General features: G+C 42.0%; 1 protein-coding gene across 1 annotated transcript in view; it reads left to right on the top strand.

Annotated features, from left to right (window-relative positions):
* CUBN (cubilin) overlaps positions 1-18,782 on the top strand; it is a 283,623-nt gene that overhangs the window by 252,466 nt on the left and 12,375 nt on the right. Inside the window, exons 60-62 of the mRNA XM_047868193.1 lie at positions 7,270-7,478; positions 17,142-17,304; positions 17,666-17,871. Coding sequence (XP_047724149.1) covers positions 7,270-7,478; positions 17,142-17,304; positions 17,666-17,871 — 578 coding nt within the window. The remainder of the gene's footprint in view (positions 1-7,269; positions 7,479-17,141; positions 17,305-17,665; positions 17,872-18,782) is intronic.

The following is an 18,782-nucleotide window of genomic DNA, read 5'->3' as shown; positions in this document are numbered from 1 at the left end:
TTGTAAGTTCAAGCCCCACACCAGGCTCTATGCTGACAGCTCAGAGCCTGGAGCCTGCTTTGAAATTCTGTGTGTGTGTCTCTCTCTCTGCCCCTCCCCCATCTCTCTCTCTCTCTTCTCTCTCTCTCAAAAATAATAAAATAAACATTTTTTTTTAAAGTAGAAGAGTAAGTAATTGTAAATTTGGGATAATAAATGCTTTTTGACAGAAGAATGTGCCAAGGACAGTGGAGGCAGAAAAGAAGGACCTGTGTTTCTTTGGTGTTGAGTAAAAAGGACACAGGATTGTTAGAGAAAGCATTACAGAGTGTGAACCCTGAACTGTAGTGTGATCGTTAACAGTGTAAGCTCTAGGGGCGCCTGGGAGGCTCAGTCTGTTAAGCATCCGATTTTGGCTCAGGACATGATGGTTCATGAGTTCAAGCTCCACGTCAGGCTCTGTGCTGACAGCTCCAAGCCTGGAGCCTGTGTTGGATTCTGTGTCTCCCTCTCTGCCCCAGCCCCACTTGTGCTCTGTTTCTCTCTGTCTCTCAAAAACAAATAAATGTTAAAAAAAAATTATAAAAAAAAAAAAGAGCGTAAGCTCAGGAGCAAGACTTCCTAGGTGCAAACTCAGTTCTTGTACATCCCAACAAGTTTGGCCTTGGACACTTTTCCTCTCTACATCTTGATTACCTCATCTCTGAAATGGGCATGCTAATAATAACTACCAGATAAGGTTGTGGTGAAGGTTAGACTAAAAAATTCCCTGGCACTCATTTAGCATGTAATAAATCTTAGCTTTAAATAGTACTAGCTTGGGAGGGTGAAAAGGCATTCATTGGGAAAACATTCTATGAAGAAGGAGAAACATGTATAATGTTGTAGGTCATGCCATTTCAGAGGCTACAGACTGATCGGCACATCCTTTGGTGATGCTTTGGGATATAAGGTGGTGAACAACTTTATTCTTCTTTGTCAAGATCATTTTAAATATTCAAGGGCCTATAGTTTTCCATTTAAATTTTAAAATGAGCATGTTGTTTTTTTTTAAGTGAGCATTTTTAAATAGAAACAGAAAGATCTTGCTGGGGGTTTGATAAGAATTACATTAAACCTGTGCATCGATTTAGGAATAATTGACATTTTTACTATGTTGTGTCTTCCAGTCCGTGAACATGTATGTCCCTCCGTTTAGTTAGGTCTCCTCCGATTTCTTTTATCATTTTGTCATTTTCAGCACATAGATCCTGTGTATGTTTCATGAAGTGTATACCTAAGGATTTAGTTTTCTTTGGAGCAATCATATTTTTAATTTTGGTTTCCATATGTTTATTATTCAAATATAGAAATGTGACTGACTTTTATGTATTGTTCGTGTATTTTGAGTTCTTGCTGAACTCACTAGTTTTTGAATTTTTACGCAGATTCCTTGGGATGTTCTACATCTGAAAATAGTGGCAATTTTATTTCTTCCTCTCCAGTCTGTCTGTATATTTCTTCTTGCCTATTAACTGTCAAGAATTCCAAAATGATGTAGAACATGAGTGATGAAAACAAGGTATCCTTGCCTTGTTTCTGATCTTACAAGGAAAACATGTAGTTTTTCACCATTAATATCATGTTAGTTGCAGATTTTTATAGATACTTTGTGTCCAGTTGAAAAAATTCCTTTCTAGTCTTAGTTTGCTGAGGGTTTTTATCATGAAAGCAAGTCAGATGTACTAAATCCTTTCCTGCAACAGTTGACATGATAATATGATCAGAACATTTGATTTAGCAAATCATTTTTAAAATTTCAAAGTTAGTGAGACTAATTCTCATGAAATGCACGTAGACTGATGATGCATACATAAAGTGTTTTCAGTAATATCTAAATAATGCGAAATTAGTAGAAAGATAATGATAAAATTCTCCTAAGTTTGTTATACATTGCATTACTCTTTTTCTAGTGACTATAGCTACTGATTAGTTGCAGAAATTACCCTTCTTTTAGTATTTTAGTTTTATGCTTCCCAAATATTACCAGACTAAGTACATATTCTAAGTTAAATTAGGCTGGGTCTCAAATTAGGATTTTTACAATGAGTCCAATTGAGTCACGTTACCAAACACAAACAAATGAAAACAAAAACACACAATTCGTGTTACAAAAACCACTAAATTGTTTTTCTAGTATAACATAAATATAATACCTAAAAGGTCATGCCTGTTTGAGGTTAGGGGGGTAGAAAAATAAATCCAATCTGCTTTTAGAGAAAAAGATGAAACACGTTCATCTGGAACCTAGCTGCATTTTTAAAAATGAATTCATGGCTTTAGGGCAATTGAATAACGCAGCTTTGAAAATCACAGTGAGATTTATTCCAAGAAAGGATTCTGGAGCACTAGCCCTGTGTCCTGTGTGGTTGAAGGGAAGCTAATCTGGTACACCCCCATTTCCCTGAAGCACCAGCTTTAAAGGGTTTGTGTTCTGTTTCCTGTGCTTCTATCTGCTTCCTTTAACTACCGGCTAAAGCCCCAGCTGGCTCACTGGGGAACAGGAAAATGCCTGAAGTCAGGCCAGTCTTTATCTGTAAGTATGGCTTCCCGTTTGCCATGTGTCCAAGTGGTAGCCGTCCAGAGGCAGGCAGAGATCCTATCCAGAAGACCTCCATAGCATGTCAGCCACAATGTAACGTCAGCCACAAAAATGTCAATCCTCATGATAACTATTTAGAAATGTATCTGTCCCCACTAAAGGCTTCAAGATGTTTTGTCTTAGATAATATAACTATTTTGCTTTGTCAGATTTATCCTGGCTTGAGCTTCATTCTGAGGTTTAATTTCCTGGAGGGAAATAATTTAGGATTCGGTTACTGATTTTTAATTAAGTAGAGCTCAACCCACATTTCACTGCTTACAATGGGTTTATATTTCCACTATTTCTGTAGCCAAACGTTTTCTTTCTCTAAAGAAGTAGCTCTTTTGTAGGAAGTGTTTCCAACGTGGAGAAGACGGTTGGAGTGACATTTGTTCTCGGGCATAGGGAGTGTCGTTATAGAGCGCTTCTGACAGGACATGACTGATGAACTGGGTGCTGATGGATGAGAGTTTGCTGGATGGTAGAATGTGTGTAGTAACAAGGAAGATGATGGATTTATGGTGCTAAACGACATGTCAAGGTTAAGGGTTGATACTAGTTAAAAAGGACAGTGAGATTTAAAAATATGAATATAGTAAACAGATATTAATTTCTTGTGTATGAAACTATTTCACAGTCACAGAGTTCTTCGTGTTATGTCATGTTTTTGCTGAACTATACAAATCCAGAACTGGGGGGGGTGCCTGGGTGGCTTAGTCGGTTAAGCGTCCAACTTTGGCTCAGATCATGATCTCGCGGTTTGTGAGTTCGAGCCCCGCGTCGGGCTCTGTGCTGACAGCTCGGGGCCTGGAGCCTGCTTCCAGTTTTCTGTCTCCCTCTCTCTCTGCCCCTCCCCGTTCACGCTCTGTCTCTCAGTAATAATTAAATGTTAAAAAAAAAAAAGAAATACAGAACTGGTAGTGTGGCAAAGCACGTTTTTGGTAAAGGATCCTTCTTGGTTAATATTTCTCTCTATATTTCCCCAAATACAAACATTTATGGTTCCATTTGCTGTAGGAGGAGCAGAAGCACAGAACAGTTGTACCATGTTTAAGTACTAAAGTGGGGGGATAGGGCAACTATAACCATTTCCTTCACCAAACAAACACCGAAAGGTGTTTACTCATATAATATTATACTTATGTCAATTATATTCACTCATATTAATATATTACTCAAATATATTAAATATAATTTAATATTTAATTTAATTTAAAAAATATTAAATATATTTGAGTATATCATATTATTCAAATATAGTATGAATCATAGAATTCATTCACATAATGTTATGCTTACTTCAGTTATTTGAATATTTTGGCCAGGATTGTCTGAAGACCGTGTTAATTCTCCTTTTTTAAAATTCTGTGTATATTCTGTGAATTAAGCAATGCACTCTATTACAGTTTAATAACTTGAACCAGCTTTTTGTGTTTTGGTCGGCTATTGCCACAGCGATGCTGCATAACAAATCACCCAAATTCAGCGCTTATCCCCACAGCATTTATTGTTGTCACTTGGGGCTCAGCAGACTCGTCGTCTGCCTGTTCCAGGCCGCAGAAGGACGGCACTTGGCTTTATATTTCAGGGCGCGTTCAAGTCTGCTCTATGTGACCCCTCTTTGTCTTTCACCAGAAGCTACCTAGGGCATGAGCTCCCGGTGGATGGCGCACAGGAGCACCAGCCAAAAACCACAAAGCCCACTTCAGACCCCTTCCTACTTCCATCCCATTAATATTCTTAAGTCACTTGGCCAAGCCTCACATCAGAGCACAGAGAAGTAAACCCTGTCCATTCTAATGAACTGCCAAGAGAGAGGCTAAAGAGTTAAGAATCATCCATTCGATCAGTCAGTCTGTGACAGCCCACACCAAGGAATTTTGTGTGTTTGCTTTTGGGTTCCCTGGAGGGAGGGTGTGTCTGTCTTATGACCTTAGTCCTGGGGGCACCAGTACTGCTGAATATTAAGTGTGTAATATTCACTCCGCCCAAGTACAGTCGTCATTTTGCCCTTATTAATCTGTTAGTAACAATGAATACACAAGTGGTACTAAGACAGTTGGAGCTCTTAAAAAATAACAGTTAATTTTTAAAGCTGACACAGGAACAGAATAAAGCCCAGCAACACCAGTTTCCCACATACAAACCTCCACGTGTTACACCCTTCTTCTCCCCAGCCCGTGCCATTGGCGTGTCCTCTCTCCTGGTCTTATCTTCCTCCATCCGTCCTGCTCCCTTGCGTGAGATGCTACCACCAGATAGGGTTTCCATCAGATGTGATTAGAAAGTGCATTCTGACCCTCCCACTCTTCTAATCAAAAACCTTTCGAATGCATCCCCATTATGCACAGAATGCACAGGGTTCTCAAGGTCAAACTCAATGATCTTGACAGTTGAGGCCCTCCCCAGAACAGCGAGTCCTGTTTCCCAGTCGTGTTATTCTCCTTCATGGACTCTATCGTTGTTACTAACAGAACCATGCTTTCCCATGCATATAATCCAAATCCTTGTACACTTCGCCTTTGGTTGTGAAGTTCTGAAGGAACCTAGAAGTGCCAATACCAATCCCATTTCCACACGGTCTTGTCCTGTTTATCCTTCAAGACCCAAGTCAAATGTCACCTCTTTCTTGGACGTTCTACATCCTTCACAGCCTGAAGTAGTCTCTCCCTTCCTGCAGAACTCACAAGACTTTCCTGCCTCTTATATGGCGCCTATGATTTTCTGAATTGTATTATCGTCATTTATCTGTCTTGTCACTGCTGTTGGACTACCATTTATTTCCCCCCCCTCAATGTTGAATATGTTTCTTTTGACTATTAAAACAATATTGAATAAATACATTTGTCAGTTCATTAATACCCTAACTCTTCCCGGTTACCGGAAGTTGTTCTTCCCTGTTTTGCGTGTCAATCAGGTTAAGTGGTTTTCTTTTTCCTTTGTTGATGTTTATTTATTTTTGAGAGAGAGAGAGAGACAGAACATGAGCAGGGGAGGGACAGAGAGACAGGGGGACACAGAATCTGAAGCAGGTTCCAGGCTCTGAGCTGTCAGCACAGAGCCCAACGCGGGGCTCGAACTCACAAACCGTGGTTCATGACCTGAGCCAAAGGGGGACGCTTAACCGACTGAGCCACCCAGGCACCCAGGTTAAGTGGTTTTCTTAAGTAACAGTCCGCATTGGATACAAAAGCTGTGCAGATTCCAGCTCTTTCTTTAGTTTGCGGGCCTGTTTCACGCGAGCAGAATCATTAGCAATATGCAGTTCAATCCTGGGCATTGCTTTCTTTTCAGAATAATTTTGTCCTAGATACCATCTATGGGTTTATCAGGGATTGGGCCTTTGGATGCATTTCAACTCTAGGAAACATCTGACTGTGCAAATAATCTATCATTTTACCTGACTTAGAAGCTCTGGACAGGGCAGCCTGACCTACTAAATAATGCACCTGTACTGAGAAACACTGCACAACTGATACCCTCCTCATTTCAGGAGGGCTGCTGTGTTTCCAGTTCCTGCCGAGCTCCAAGTCCAAAATATTAGTGCCCCCTAATGTCGAAAGCAATCCTTTCCCTGTTAACAGATCAATAAATACAATGAGATGGATAAATGAAAGGCCAGGGTCAGTGAGATTCAACTTTGGAACTAATAACGATCTATATTTGTGCAGAATGTAAGCTTTATGAACATTATTTTGGACCACTTAATCCCAATTCCTACTAGGGTTGTTTTGAATTTAGCTCATGTGCACGGTTTCAAAATCGTCAATAACTTTGTCTTCCTTTTACTCTCTTCTGACGTCACTTCTGAAGTAATTGCCTTGGACTGTGAAATGGACAAAACCAAGTCCTGTGTTCTGATAATGTTGTTCTATATTTTTTTTGTAGTAGAACTTTCTGTCATCTTGAGAGTATCTTTATCATGAATTTCAAAGTGGACTTTTTTTTTTCCCAATTAAGTTCCTTTTCAGTTTCCCTTTCTTTTTGGAATAAAAATCACATATGTAGTGTGTTTTAATATAAACTGGACCTTAGTGTTAGATGTGTGTTAGATGAGTGTTAGTAGTGTTAGATGTGTTAGTGTTAGTATGTGTTAGATAGTGTTAGATGAGATGGCCCTCAGCCTCTTTCTGACAGATTATTTAGTAAAAGGTTTCTTGAGAACCAGTTTTCTTGGAGTGCTAGGTAAATTCTTCATAAATTCAGTTTTCCATCTGATAGTGTTCATAAATGCAGAACATAAAAGTAAAATATGGTCATGCTTTCCAGAAATTTTGTTATGCAAGATACTTTATTTTCTATAAAATTGGATTTTTTTTTTTTGGGATTTTTTCAAGGATAGGAAAAACTTCAATAAATCCCATCCACAGTTCTCGAAATGCCCATAAAACTAAATACAATTCCCCACTTTTCTAGGTGACTAGACAGGGACTAATGTGTCGGTGATAGGAGCAGAAAGGAAATACGGAACAAAAAAGCTAATACAGTGGGAACAACACCTGCATAAGCCATCTGATAGCGTCCACCTGAAGCTCCGGGCACCATCTGATAATGTCCATGCACGTGTGACCGAACTAGAAACTATATGATTTTTAAAACCCTCCCTGTAAAATTTAAGATCTATTCCCTTTGGTCTGCGTACTGATGTGTCTTTGTTTTTAACACAGGGCCTCAGCAAGGATGTGGTGGTTATCTGACAGGTTCAAGCGATACCTTTGCCTCTCCTGATTCTGACTCCAATGGAAGATATGACAAGAATTTAAACTGTGTATGGTTCATAGTTGCACCTGTAAACAAAGTGATTAAACTCACCTTCAAAACATTTGTTCTGGAGGCACCAAGTAGTGCACAAAGATGCATATATGATTATGTAAAGGTAAGGCCATTGTATTTCTTAACAGAGTCTTCTAACCCGGACTTTAATATGATACATGCCAGTTGGCACCATTCAGGAAGTCACGAAATGTTGAGTACCGCTAGTGGTTAAAATGACATATTCTTCAATGATATAACATTTATTATTACAGATGTCCTATCTTCATCTCAAGTTAATCTTTAATCTGGATGGATGAGCCAGAAATTGCATGTGGCTTATAACATTAGCTTTAAGATTCCCTCTTCATTCATGCTTTGTTGAGAGATGATCAGTGGAAAGGTGGGTTGTATGGAAAGAGACACTCAAAAGACCTTTGGCAAATTCTAGAATAAAGTTTCTATCTTTACTGTCCATATGACCTTTAGATGTAGAAAATAACTTAGTTCTGAAATCCCATTAAAAGGAAGCTGAATTTTTGCTGACTCGTTAATATTAAGTTACTGTACCCATCAGGCTAGATGACTTCAGATTAAACCGTCTAATTAGTATCAGTCAGTGTATTCTACAACGCTTTGGGGTGGAAGACAAGTGTGGCAAGATTTGTGCCCAAGGGAACTTAAATCTGATTGTTAAAGTAGTGGGTGACGCGTGCAAATCTACAATAAACAGTTCAGGACAGTCAATATTGAAGGGCCAGCTAATGCATTCGATAGAGGCTCGAAGCAATGTGCAAGTTTAAAAGGGAGGAAAGTTCATGATGATCTGGCTTGAACAAGAAAGGCTTCAGGGGAGCCTGGGTGGCTCAGTTGGTTAAGTGTCCGACTTGGGCTCAGGTCATGATCTCGTGGTCTGTGAGTTCGAGCCCTGCGTCGGGCTCTGTGCTGACAGCTCAGAGCCTGGAGCCTGTTTCAGATTCTGTGCCTCCCTCTCTCTGACCCTCCCCCATTCATGCTCTGTCTCAAAAATAAAAAATAAATGTTAAAAAAAATTTTTTTTAAAAAAAGAAAGGTTCATAGGGTGCCAGAAAGCATATTCTCAGGAGAGAAGGCATTCCAGGCAAGGTACACATAAAAAGAAGGGGAGTATGGATGTTGGCATATGTGTGTTCATGAAGGGGTGAAGGGACTACCTTTTTTTTTTTTTGAGAGGAATATTGCGAAAAAGTAGCAAGAAATAAGATCGCTTACATGGAGATACACCCAGATCACAAAGAATCTTGAAAAGTCTAATTAATGACTTCAGATTTTATGCAGTTGAAAATAAAGAAGGATTGAAGGCTTTCCACTGAGTAATATGATTAAAGCAGCATTTACGGAAGACTAATATGGAATCAGCACTGCAGGTAGATGGTGAGCGGAGAGTCTGGAGTTAGGACCCCAGGGAGAGGTTACCGTTAGGTAAGGAGGGTATAGAGACGGAAATCACAAGCTGGTGCAAGAACTTTTAAGTTTAAACTTGTCTTAAATTTTAAAGAATTCATTTTCTTTAAAAGGGGGGAAGGGTCATAATTGGAGTACCCATTGGGCACTTAATTATATACTGTTGTATTTTTACGTGCTAAGCTCTAAGCCCAAAGAATGTCAGTTCGATTAGGAGAAGACCCTGTGTTGTAAGGTAGGGGTTTAGTTTGGGTGACAGCAGGGCAGACAGGTGAGCAAAGGCTGGAACAGGGCTCCAGCGAGAAGAGAGCAGCACAGAGTGGAGACAGCAAAGGACTGCTTCTGCAGTCAGAAGAAGTGCTGTTTTCTTTCCAGGAAGGCAGCATAGAACTAGGAAGCCAGGCTTCCGCTCCACTCTGGGAAAGGGACGCAGCGAGGCGGTCAGAGAGGACAGAAGACTCAGGACGAGAAACAGACAAGTCATGGAAAACGTGTAAAAGCCCAGAATACTGGAGGATCCCTGAAGTCAAGGGAGAAGAGTGGTCCACCAAGGATGGGTGGTCGATACCATTAAATTGCAAGTTAGGGGCCAAGAAAGGTAAAGGCGAAAAAGAAACTCCTCTGACTGATAGACAGCCATTTAGCTAAAGCATTGGCACAGAAGTCAGATCAGAGGGAGTCGGTGAAAGATTGGAGATAACAAGGGACGTTGGTTCGGGTTGAATTCTTTTCTAAAACGACACCAGATGGCCGGCACAACAACAAAGCTGACATTCAAGACTGTTTGAGAGTGCGGTGCCTGGGTGGCTCAGTCAGTTGAGCGTTCGACTTCGGCTCAGGTCATGATCTCACAGCTCGTGAGTTTGAGCCCTGCATTGGGCTCTGTGTTGACTGCTCAGAGCCTGGAGCCTGTTCCAGATTCCGTGTCTCCCTCTCTCTCTCTCTCTCTGCCCCTCCCCCATTCACACTCTGTCTCTCTCAAAAATAAATAAACATTTAAAAAAAAGTTTTTTTAAATGTTTGAGAGCTACCCTGATTTTACAGGAAGGTAGTAAACTCTGGAGGCAGGTAGTAATGGACTCTAACTCAGTTTTGCCACAAGATTCCTCACCTCCCCAGTTCTTTATCACCTCACCTACTTAAAAAAATTTTTTAACATGTATTTATTTTCAAGAGACAGAGAGAGACAGAGTGCAAGTGGAGGAGAGGCAGAGAGAGAGGCAGGCTCTGGGCTCTGAGCTGTCAGCACAGAGCCTGATGTGGGGCTTGAACTCATGAACCATGAGATCATGACCTGAGCCGAAGTTGGATGCTTAACCGACTGAGCCACCCAGGTGCCCCACCATTTCATCTTTTTAAAAACAAGTGAAGGAGCTCCTGGGTAGCTCAGTTGTTTAAGTGTCCAACTCTTGATTTCAGCTTAGGTCATGATCCCTGGATCATGGACTCATGCCCCGAGTGGGTCCCTTGCTGAGCTTGGAGCCTGCTTGGGATGCTCTCTCTCCTCTTTCTCTGCCCCTCCTCAATTCCCCCCAAAATAAATAAGCTTTTAAAAAAAAAGTGAAGAAAATCAAATAATCATACCTCTTTTGCAAGGCTATTTTGAGGATAAAGATAATGAATGCTGGAGTGTTCAGCACTGTGTCTGAAATGCAACTTAAAAACAAATTTATTCCCCCTCCCCAAGCTTGTGTAATTCCTGATGGGCATGCTGGCTGTGGAATCACCTTTCCTTAAAATATTAAAGATAATTGGGGCGCCTGGGTGGCGCAGTCGGTTAAGCGTCCGACTTCAGCCAGGTCACGATCTCGTGGTCCATGAATTCGAGCCCCGCATCAGTCTCTGGGCTGATGGCTCAGAGCCTGGAGCCTGTTTCCGATTCTGTGTCTCCCTCTCTCTCTGCCCCTCCCCCGTTCATGCTCTGTCTCTCTCTGTCCCAAAAATAAATAAACGTTGAAAAAAAAATATTAAAGATAATTGATTTACATAGAAATTATCATAGGTGTAAATTCATGCAGGGTGTTTTGGGTGTGGTCCTGCTAGGAGAACAGTCAATTGACCTTCTTCTCATCATTTTCTGAGTGTGATTTGATACTGTTATTAAAGCAACTAGCAATTTTCTGAATTTCTTCAAGTTATTTGGGAGAAAAATAGCAATATCAAAAACAAGTTACCATCTAGCTTAAATACAAAATGTCCTCTCCTCCCATTCCTTTTTTTTTTTTTTTTAAAGAAATTCTGTTCAGGTCTACTCTTGCTTTCCTTCTTAGGAAAGCAATGTCCCTGTACTGGCAACTTTTCCAGCTTTTACTAAACTGGCAGATCAAAGAACATTGGTTGGAATGTGGAGGCTTGGAGGTATCTTTATTAAAGCGACTCTCTGTGATAAATGGGGCATTTGATTCCTTGTAGAATGTTTCTTAGATATTATAATCAAATCACTTTTTAGAAAAGCTAATTTAATTCATTTCTGTAGGTAGATATACAAGTGAAAATGTGGTGATTCCATCATTCATTCATAATTATATCACTACTGCTTTTTTTATTAAAATTTTTTTAATGTTTATTTATTTTTGAGAGAGAGAGAGACAGAGACAGAGTGTGAGCAGGGGAGGGGCAGAGAGAGAGGGAGACACAGAATCCGAAGCAGGCTCCAGGCTCTGAGCTGTTAGCACAGAGCCCGACGCGGGGCCCGAACTCACAGACTGAGAGATCATGACCTGAGCTGAAGCCAGATGCCCGACTGACTGAGCCACCCAGGCTCCCTATCACTCTTGCTTTTGAAAGGTTTGACTCGGGAAGTTACTAAGATAGCTGCAGTACATCGTGGCGGTGTGTTTCACTGAACCTGTCTGTTGAAATTAACATCACATCCATTCCATAAAGAGTCACATGGCATAATTATGTGCCGGGCACCCACACCGTTGTTACAGAAGGATAAAGTTAGGGTTCCCCGAGGAGCTTTCAGCAAAATGGAGGAGATTGACACATAAGCATATAAATTATCATACAATGTGACAAAAACAAAACAAAAACGAACCGCGAACAGAAGTAGAGAAGAAGGTATGATTGACGTCATTTTGGGGTTTGGGAAAGCCTTCCTCTGTGCGATGGCTGAGCTGAGTTTTGGAGGAATAGCGCAGAGGAGCACTTCCTGTTCAACCTAATCTGCCCATTTGAATAGCCAGTATTTCATAGTGCTTCCTTGACCATCTGAAGTCGAGGTCATGTACGCTATAGCCTACCCATATCCGTAGCTTCAGAAACTTAATATTAACATACTAAATGCAATGAAAAAGGAGGAATAAAAGGAAAGTATATAAAATAGGGCACACTTAAATATGTAAATGTTGATACAACTACCTTATGTCACGTGATAAAGTCGTCAAGATTCTTCTATGTGGCATCATGGCAAATGCAAAAGCATAAATCTAAACTAATATGGGGGGGGGCTTGTATTTGCAACTTAAGTGCCGTTAACATCACCATCTGCAATATGAATTTCCAAGAAAGTGGAAAAACTCAAAAAAAAATAGTTCCAAACAAAACAGAGTCCTCCTTCCACCGACACAGTAATTGCATTATGCAAAATGTTTTTGTGTGTATATAGAGAGCGGAGTTAGGTTCCAGGGTCACACAATAACGAACAGTTTTGTTACAGAAATGTCTGGCAGAACGTTGAAAAGTTATGTGGGACAGAGTCAGTCTTCACTTTACAAAGCTGTGCCGTGAATTGCAACATGGGATTCTGCAAGGTGGCTTCTAAACACTGAATGCCAGTCATAGCCCCAAATTATTGTGATGACCACCAAAACAAGACACTTTTGCAAAAAAATGCTCTCTGGGAGCTGATACAGCCCCCACTGAGAACCTCTGCCTTAACCCACTGGGCTTAACCCTTCAGTCTGTGGTCAGACAGTGTGGGGAGATGCGTACTCTATCAAGGCATCAGGTTCCAATAAATGTTTATTTGAGTACCTACTACATTCCAGACACTGCTCTAAGCACTGGGAAAAAACACTGAGTTAAAATTAATAATAATAATAATAATAACAATACTATAAAATTCCTATATTTGCAGAGCTGATGCTAATCACTGCTTCTTGTGGCTCTTCCCGAGACCCCTGGGACAAATCTAACATTTTTCCCGGTAATGTTTTGAAATGAACCAGTGTTCAACCCCAAATCTGAAAAATCCCTCTGTTCTCTTCCCATCCCAAATTATGCCCAGGCATGTTGTCCAGCAGACTCTAACGGAAGTTTCTCAATAAAACCAAAGAATTCATGAACATACTCAAAGATGGCAATGTAGGGATGCTCCAAATAAGAATATACAAACCCTCCTCCTGCGGTCAAATTCGCAAGGAAATATTAAAGATAAAGTCCCAAGGAAGTCCAGGTCTAAAATGATGAGGACATTAAATTTGAAAAGAATTAAAGAGCTCTGTTGCCCTTCTTGTCTCATTGCCCTTTTGCATTCAGAGTTCACAGAAATTAAAATCCAAAAGTTGCCTTCCCCACTTTCTCCTGCCGCTCAAATTACCAGCTGGATAAAGTGCAGGGGCTGGCACTCATTGTAGTCAGAGGCTACCTTCCACCAACTTGTGGGAGCAGTTCCTTCAGCATCTTAAGTAGATGCACCTAGGCTCCACTATCAGAGTTTTAACAGCTGAGAAAACACAAAATCCTTCTGAGCACTTACCTACATCTATAAAACTTAGAGCCTAACTCAAGCTCCAGGTCTATAGGAGTTATGCCAGTTGGTGGGTCCCCTCCTATCCCCAGAATGCAATTTATAGCAGCATGTGATTGTGCAGGCCTTCAGGGCATGGTCCTCAGGGCACCATTTACATCCCAGTCCGTATGACGCCCCATCTCCACTATTGCACGGTACACCTCACCCAACACACTCTGGAGCCACCCTGCAGAAGTCCTCCATGGAGATCCAGCGTTATCAGGGGACAAGGGAGCAGGTGCAGAGAATATCAGCTTTGGGTGCGCGGGAGTCCGGGAGCCCATGTCAGTTGTCCAGAAGCCACGAGCTATCTATTCAACTCAATTCCAAGAGATCTTCCTGTGGCAGTGACAGCAGCTCGGGGCCAGGCACTGTGTAATCTCTGTCCATCACATTTACTGGTTATCTATTCAGGACCCAAATCAGATCCTACAACTCCTACAGGAGAAGCCGCAAACTCCCGTGAGACAAATGGAACTTCACAGTCGTGTCCCATGTACCTGCTTAACCCCACGTGCACTGAGCGATTGTTGAGACACGGCTTGCCTTTCACATCTTCTGTGGCCCCCCACACCGTGGTCCATCCAGATGGGATGATGCCCTTCTTCTTCTTTAGGCCCGGGAGGTCTCTACCTACTTTTAAACACTAGTTCAAATGTCTGTCTGAGGTATTTCCCGACTCCATCGTTTACTCTAGGACTCGTTTTTCTTTATTTTATATAACTGACACGCACACAAATAGATATGTATATTCAATGTATGGATCTCTCTAATTAGTTAGCATCAGTCAGTAAATTGAATGTATGGAAAGTGCCTTAGACATCCTTATATACATAGGATCTGGCACACGGTATGTAGAATAAAAATGCTGGTACGAATGTGATAGTAAATGTGGCACCCATTATAATAACATTTTAACTTGTTTACCAGAAAAGGTACATTACCTAAAACTTGGCAAATCTGCTGTGTTCTAAAATGAGAGGGATCAGATTATCCATCTAAATTTACCAAATTCACGCGTAAGTGGGAGAAACAGTGCCACCTAGTGGTAAATTTATTTTCTGTTTATTTTAAATTCTTTCTATCTTGTATATTCCCAGCATTTTCGAATAATGTCTGTGGTCACGGCTATTCTGAAGTTTATAGCACATCATAGTTGTGTTATAAATTCAATGTTTGGCTATACACACTCACACTTGTTTTGGAAATACCGTGAAGATTATCCAGCTGGAGAAATCTGTTTTCTGGTAACACACTTGAAGAGAATTCAGGCGTCCACTATTTGGACAGGTATCTGTTGAAGAAGGTTGCTCAAGGCTGGGAGTTGTTCTGGCTGCTGGCGACACCGCAGTGTATGATCAGTCTTCCCACCCACGGGACTTATGTTCCTTTGTTTTATTTTTTTTTAATTTTTTTAAATGTTTATTTCGAGAGAGAGAGAGAGAGAGAGAGAGACAGAGTGAGAGCTGGAGAAGGGCAGAGAGAGAGGGAAACGCAGAATGTGAAGCAGGTTCCAGGCTCCGAGCTGTCAGCACAGAGCCTGACGTGGAGCTCGAACCCATGAACTGGGAGATTGTGACCCGAGCCAAAATTGGATGCTTAACTGACTGAGCCACCCAGGCGCCCTGGGACTTACGTTCTTATTGGAAGAGAGACCAGGAAAAGTAAATAAGCAACAAATAAGATGCCTTTTGAATAGGAAGATGTTGGGGGCCAGGCAACATTAGATGGGATGGGTCCTTCTGAGGAGGTGACATTTGAGCTGAGACCATATGACAAGGGGGAGGGGGGTGCCCAATTCCGGAGCTTACAGAGCTTACAGCCTCACAGAGACCCTCCTGGCAGGAGAAGGTATGAGAATAGGGCAGGGAGTGGGGCCCTGGAACAAGCAACCGGCCACTCCAGGTAGGGGCTTGCAGACCCCCATAAAGACGTGGGCTTTCACATCAGGTGCAGTGGGAACCCACTGGAGCGTTTAAGGCTGAGCAGGAGTGTAATCAGGTTTAAGTCTGCAAACGCTCAGCCGTCAGCTCTGCAGACGGTACTGTGGTTGCTTGGTGGAAACGGATCTCTTAGGAAGATGTTACCATAACCAAGGTGGAGGACGAAGATGGTCATAATGGGGAGGAGCCCTCTGGGGTGGATGTTGAAGGTAGAGTGGAAGCGATGTGGGGCAGGAGGGGTGAGAGAAAGGAATCAAGGACGACTAAAGTCTCAGGCCTGAGCAGATTACTGGTATCAAGAAGACGGGGAGGATAGGTTTGGGAGGGGTGTGTAGTGGAGAGAGGAACCAAAGCATTGCTCATTTATTAGACACTTACCGGGTGCCTTTTATGTGCCAGACACTTCTAAAAACTAGGGACAGGGGCACCTGGGTGGCTCAGTCGGTTAAGTACCTGACTTCAGCTCAGGTCATGATCTTACAGTTAGTGAGTTCGAGCTCCCTGTCTCCCTCTCTCTCTCTCTCTCTGCCTCTCCCCCACTGGCTCACACTCTCTCTCTCTCAAAATAAATAAAATAAACTTTAAAAACTAGGGACATGGCAGGGCACAGAACAGACAGCAACCTGTGCTTCCGTGAACCTGCATTGTCTTCAGGGTGGAAGACAATCACTAAGTGATATATGTAGTATGTAAAGATAATGCGCGCTCTAAATGAAGAATCAAACAGGAAGTAAGAAAGGGAATTTGGGGAGAGTTGACATTTTAAGTAGGGTGGTCAGGGAAGGCCTGAGTGAGTCAGTGATACTCGAGTAAAGACGTGAAGGAATGAAGGAGAGCAAACCATATGGGTGTATAGGAGAAGAATGTTCCAGCAGAGGGAACAACAAACTCAACAGCCATGAGGCAGCAGTGTGCTGCAGAGAGAATGACATGGGGACAGTAAGGCGGCAGGGGTGGTGTGGACAGCAGATTCTCTCAGGCCTTAAAGGCCACCGTGTTGGCTTTGGCTTTTATAGTGAGTGACTGGGGAGCAGGTAGGAGAGGTTTTAGCAGTGCCCGGGGCTGACTTAACATTTTAACTGTATCCTCTGGTGGGGGTGCCTGGCTGGCTCAGTCGGACTCTTGATCCGTGCGACTCTTGATCTCGGGGTTGTGAGTTGGAGCCCCACATTGGGTGTAGCGATTACTTAAATGAATAAGCCAATTTAAAAAATATAAATACATGCATACATACGTACAGAACTGAATCCTCTGGCTCACATATTGAGGACAGGCTAGGGAGGGACAAGAGTGGAACCAGGGAGCCCCACACGGAAGCCACAGTGAGAACCCACGCATGCGATTTCAGGGGCTTGCACCAGAGTAGAAGAGAGAGCAACGCACGGCAAGACAGCGAGGCGTTTGCTGGCTCTAATGACACAATAGTTTTGAATCAGGTATTACCTTTGCAGTGAGGAAAGATTTCTAGGCATCATACCAGGTTTTTACTGAAGATCATTATAATTGCACCGACTCATTAGCAACTGTCCTTAAGCTAAAACTAGCTCTAACAACATCAGTGTAAGATTCTTAATCATGACCTGTTGTGACTCCGCATCCATTTTAGTGTAAAACTTGCAGCTTCTTGGGGAGAAATGGAGAACTAATGAACTATTTTTCTTTTCAGTTGTATGATGGGGATAGTGAAAATGCCAACTTGGCTGGAATGTTTTGTGGCTCCACTGTACCTGCTCCCTTTATCTCTTCTGGCAACTTCCTGACGGTTCAATTTGTCAGTGACCTGACTGTAGAAAGACAAGGATTTAATGCTACTTATACCATTGTGGACAGTGAGTAAACGGAGACATTTTTAACTATTACGAAACATATGTATATTTATGCGCTAAAAATAATGCCATGCCTACATGCAAACACAACGTTAATTACCAAACTCAGTGTTCATTACCAAACTCAGTGTTAATTCCTATGTAAACTCCATGTCAGTTTCTAAACACCATGGTAATCACTCTGTGTTTCATCGGTCATACACATTTGGTACAATTCTTAGTCAAGAATATCCTAACTTCTCTATAGAATGATGTAAACAGAGTTCTTTGGGCTGGAAGGATAAGGAAGAGTGAATTTTAAATATTGTGTGTATGAAGAGACATGAGTAAAACTTGTCTTACAAGTTTTTCTTTTTTTCCCCAGTGCCTTGTGGTGGAACATATAACGCAACTTGGACCCCCCAGAGTATTTCGTCACCCAATTCATCAGACCCAGAAATCCCATTTTCCACGTGTACTTGGGTCCTCGAAGCCCCTCCACATCAGCAGGTCAAGATCACTGTGTGGGCGTTGCAACTGCACCCACAAGACTGTGACCAGAACTACTTAGAGTTTCAGGACTCACCTGAGGTAATAATTATAGGATGCAGGACAGTGACATCTAGTGGCCTTTTCACCAGTATTTACGAAACACTTGAAGTAATGAGGGCATAATTAAATTCCCAAACTTACATATACAAAATATACAAAACCATACACAAACCCCTCTATTTAGGTGTTAAGAAACTTGCACTTGGTCTTGTAGGTGAGGAGCTCTCGAACTGCCATGTGCACAAGAAACATCTGGGTGTCCAGATAAAAGTGCATGCCCCAGGGCTCCCCACCTCCCGCTCAGATACTGTTTTCCCTACATAGTGTCCAGGAACCTAAATTTTCAATGCACGTCTTCAGTATTCTGCCATTAGTGCTCCAAGGGCCACGCCCAGAGAAACATTTGTGCAGGAAGGGGATCTGTGTGTACGACAAACTGAAGGGGTCCATGCGGAACACAGGGAAGTCAGTTATAAGGCCGTTTGGCACCAGTCCTTTGGGACTATATTCATGGTAATATGAGAGGGAACAAAAGAAAAAGCTGTTTTAGTTAGAGAGAGAGAGAGAGAGAGAGAGAGAGAGAATTGCCCAGATGCCAAGACATTGAGAAGACAGTTGGACATAGATGCATGAATATTCACAGAACGCCTGAAGATTTGAGTGTCATCATTATAGGGGTCAGTAGCTACAATAATGCGAGTAATGAGATTATTCAGGGAGCATCTGTAAAGTGAGAAGGCATGACCAGATACCTGGGGAGAACCCCCCAGAATACCTGGATTATCTTTTAGCAGTTTGAGAAGCAACTAATTCACCCCAGCTTATTCCCAGAGTGTCATATTCAACCCCCCGATGGCTGGCAGTTGCAGAGAATCCAATCTATCACTTCCTGAGTCTTCAGGGTCCTCCTCACTATAAATCCAGGGCCCCCTCGTTTACGTATGGATCTT

The sequence above is a fragment of the Prionailurus viverrinus genome, chromosome B4 (genome assembly GCF_022837055.1).
Source record: "Prionailurus viverrinus isolate Anna chromosome B4, UM_Priviv_1.0, whole genome shotgun sequence".
NCBI lineage: Eukaryota > Metazoa > Chordata > Mammalia > Carnivora > Felidae > Prionailurus > Prionailurus viverrinus.
Note: the sequence above shows the minus strand (reverse complement) of the source record. Positions and strands in the feature narration are given on the sequence as shown.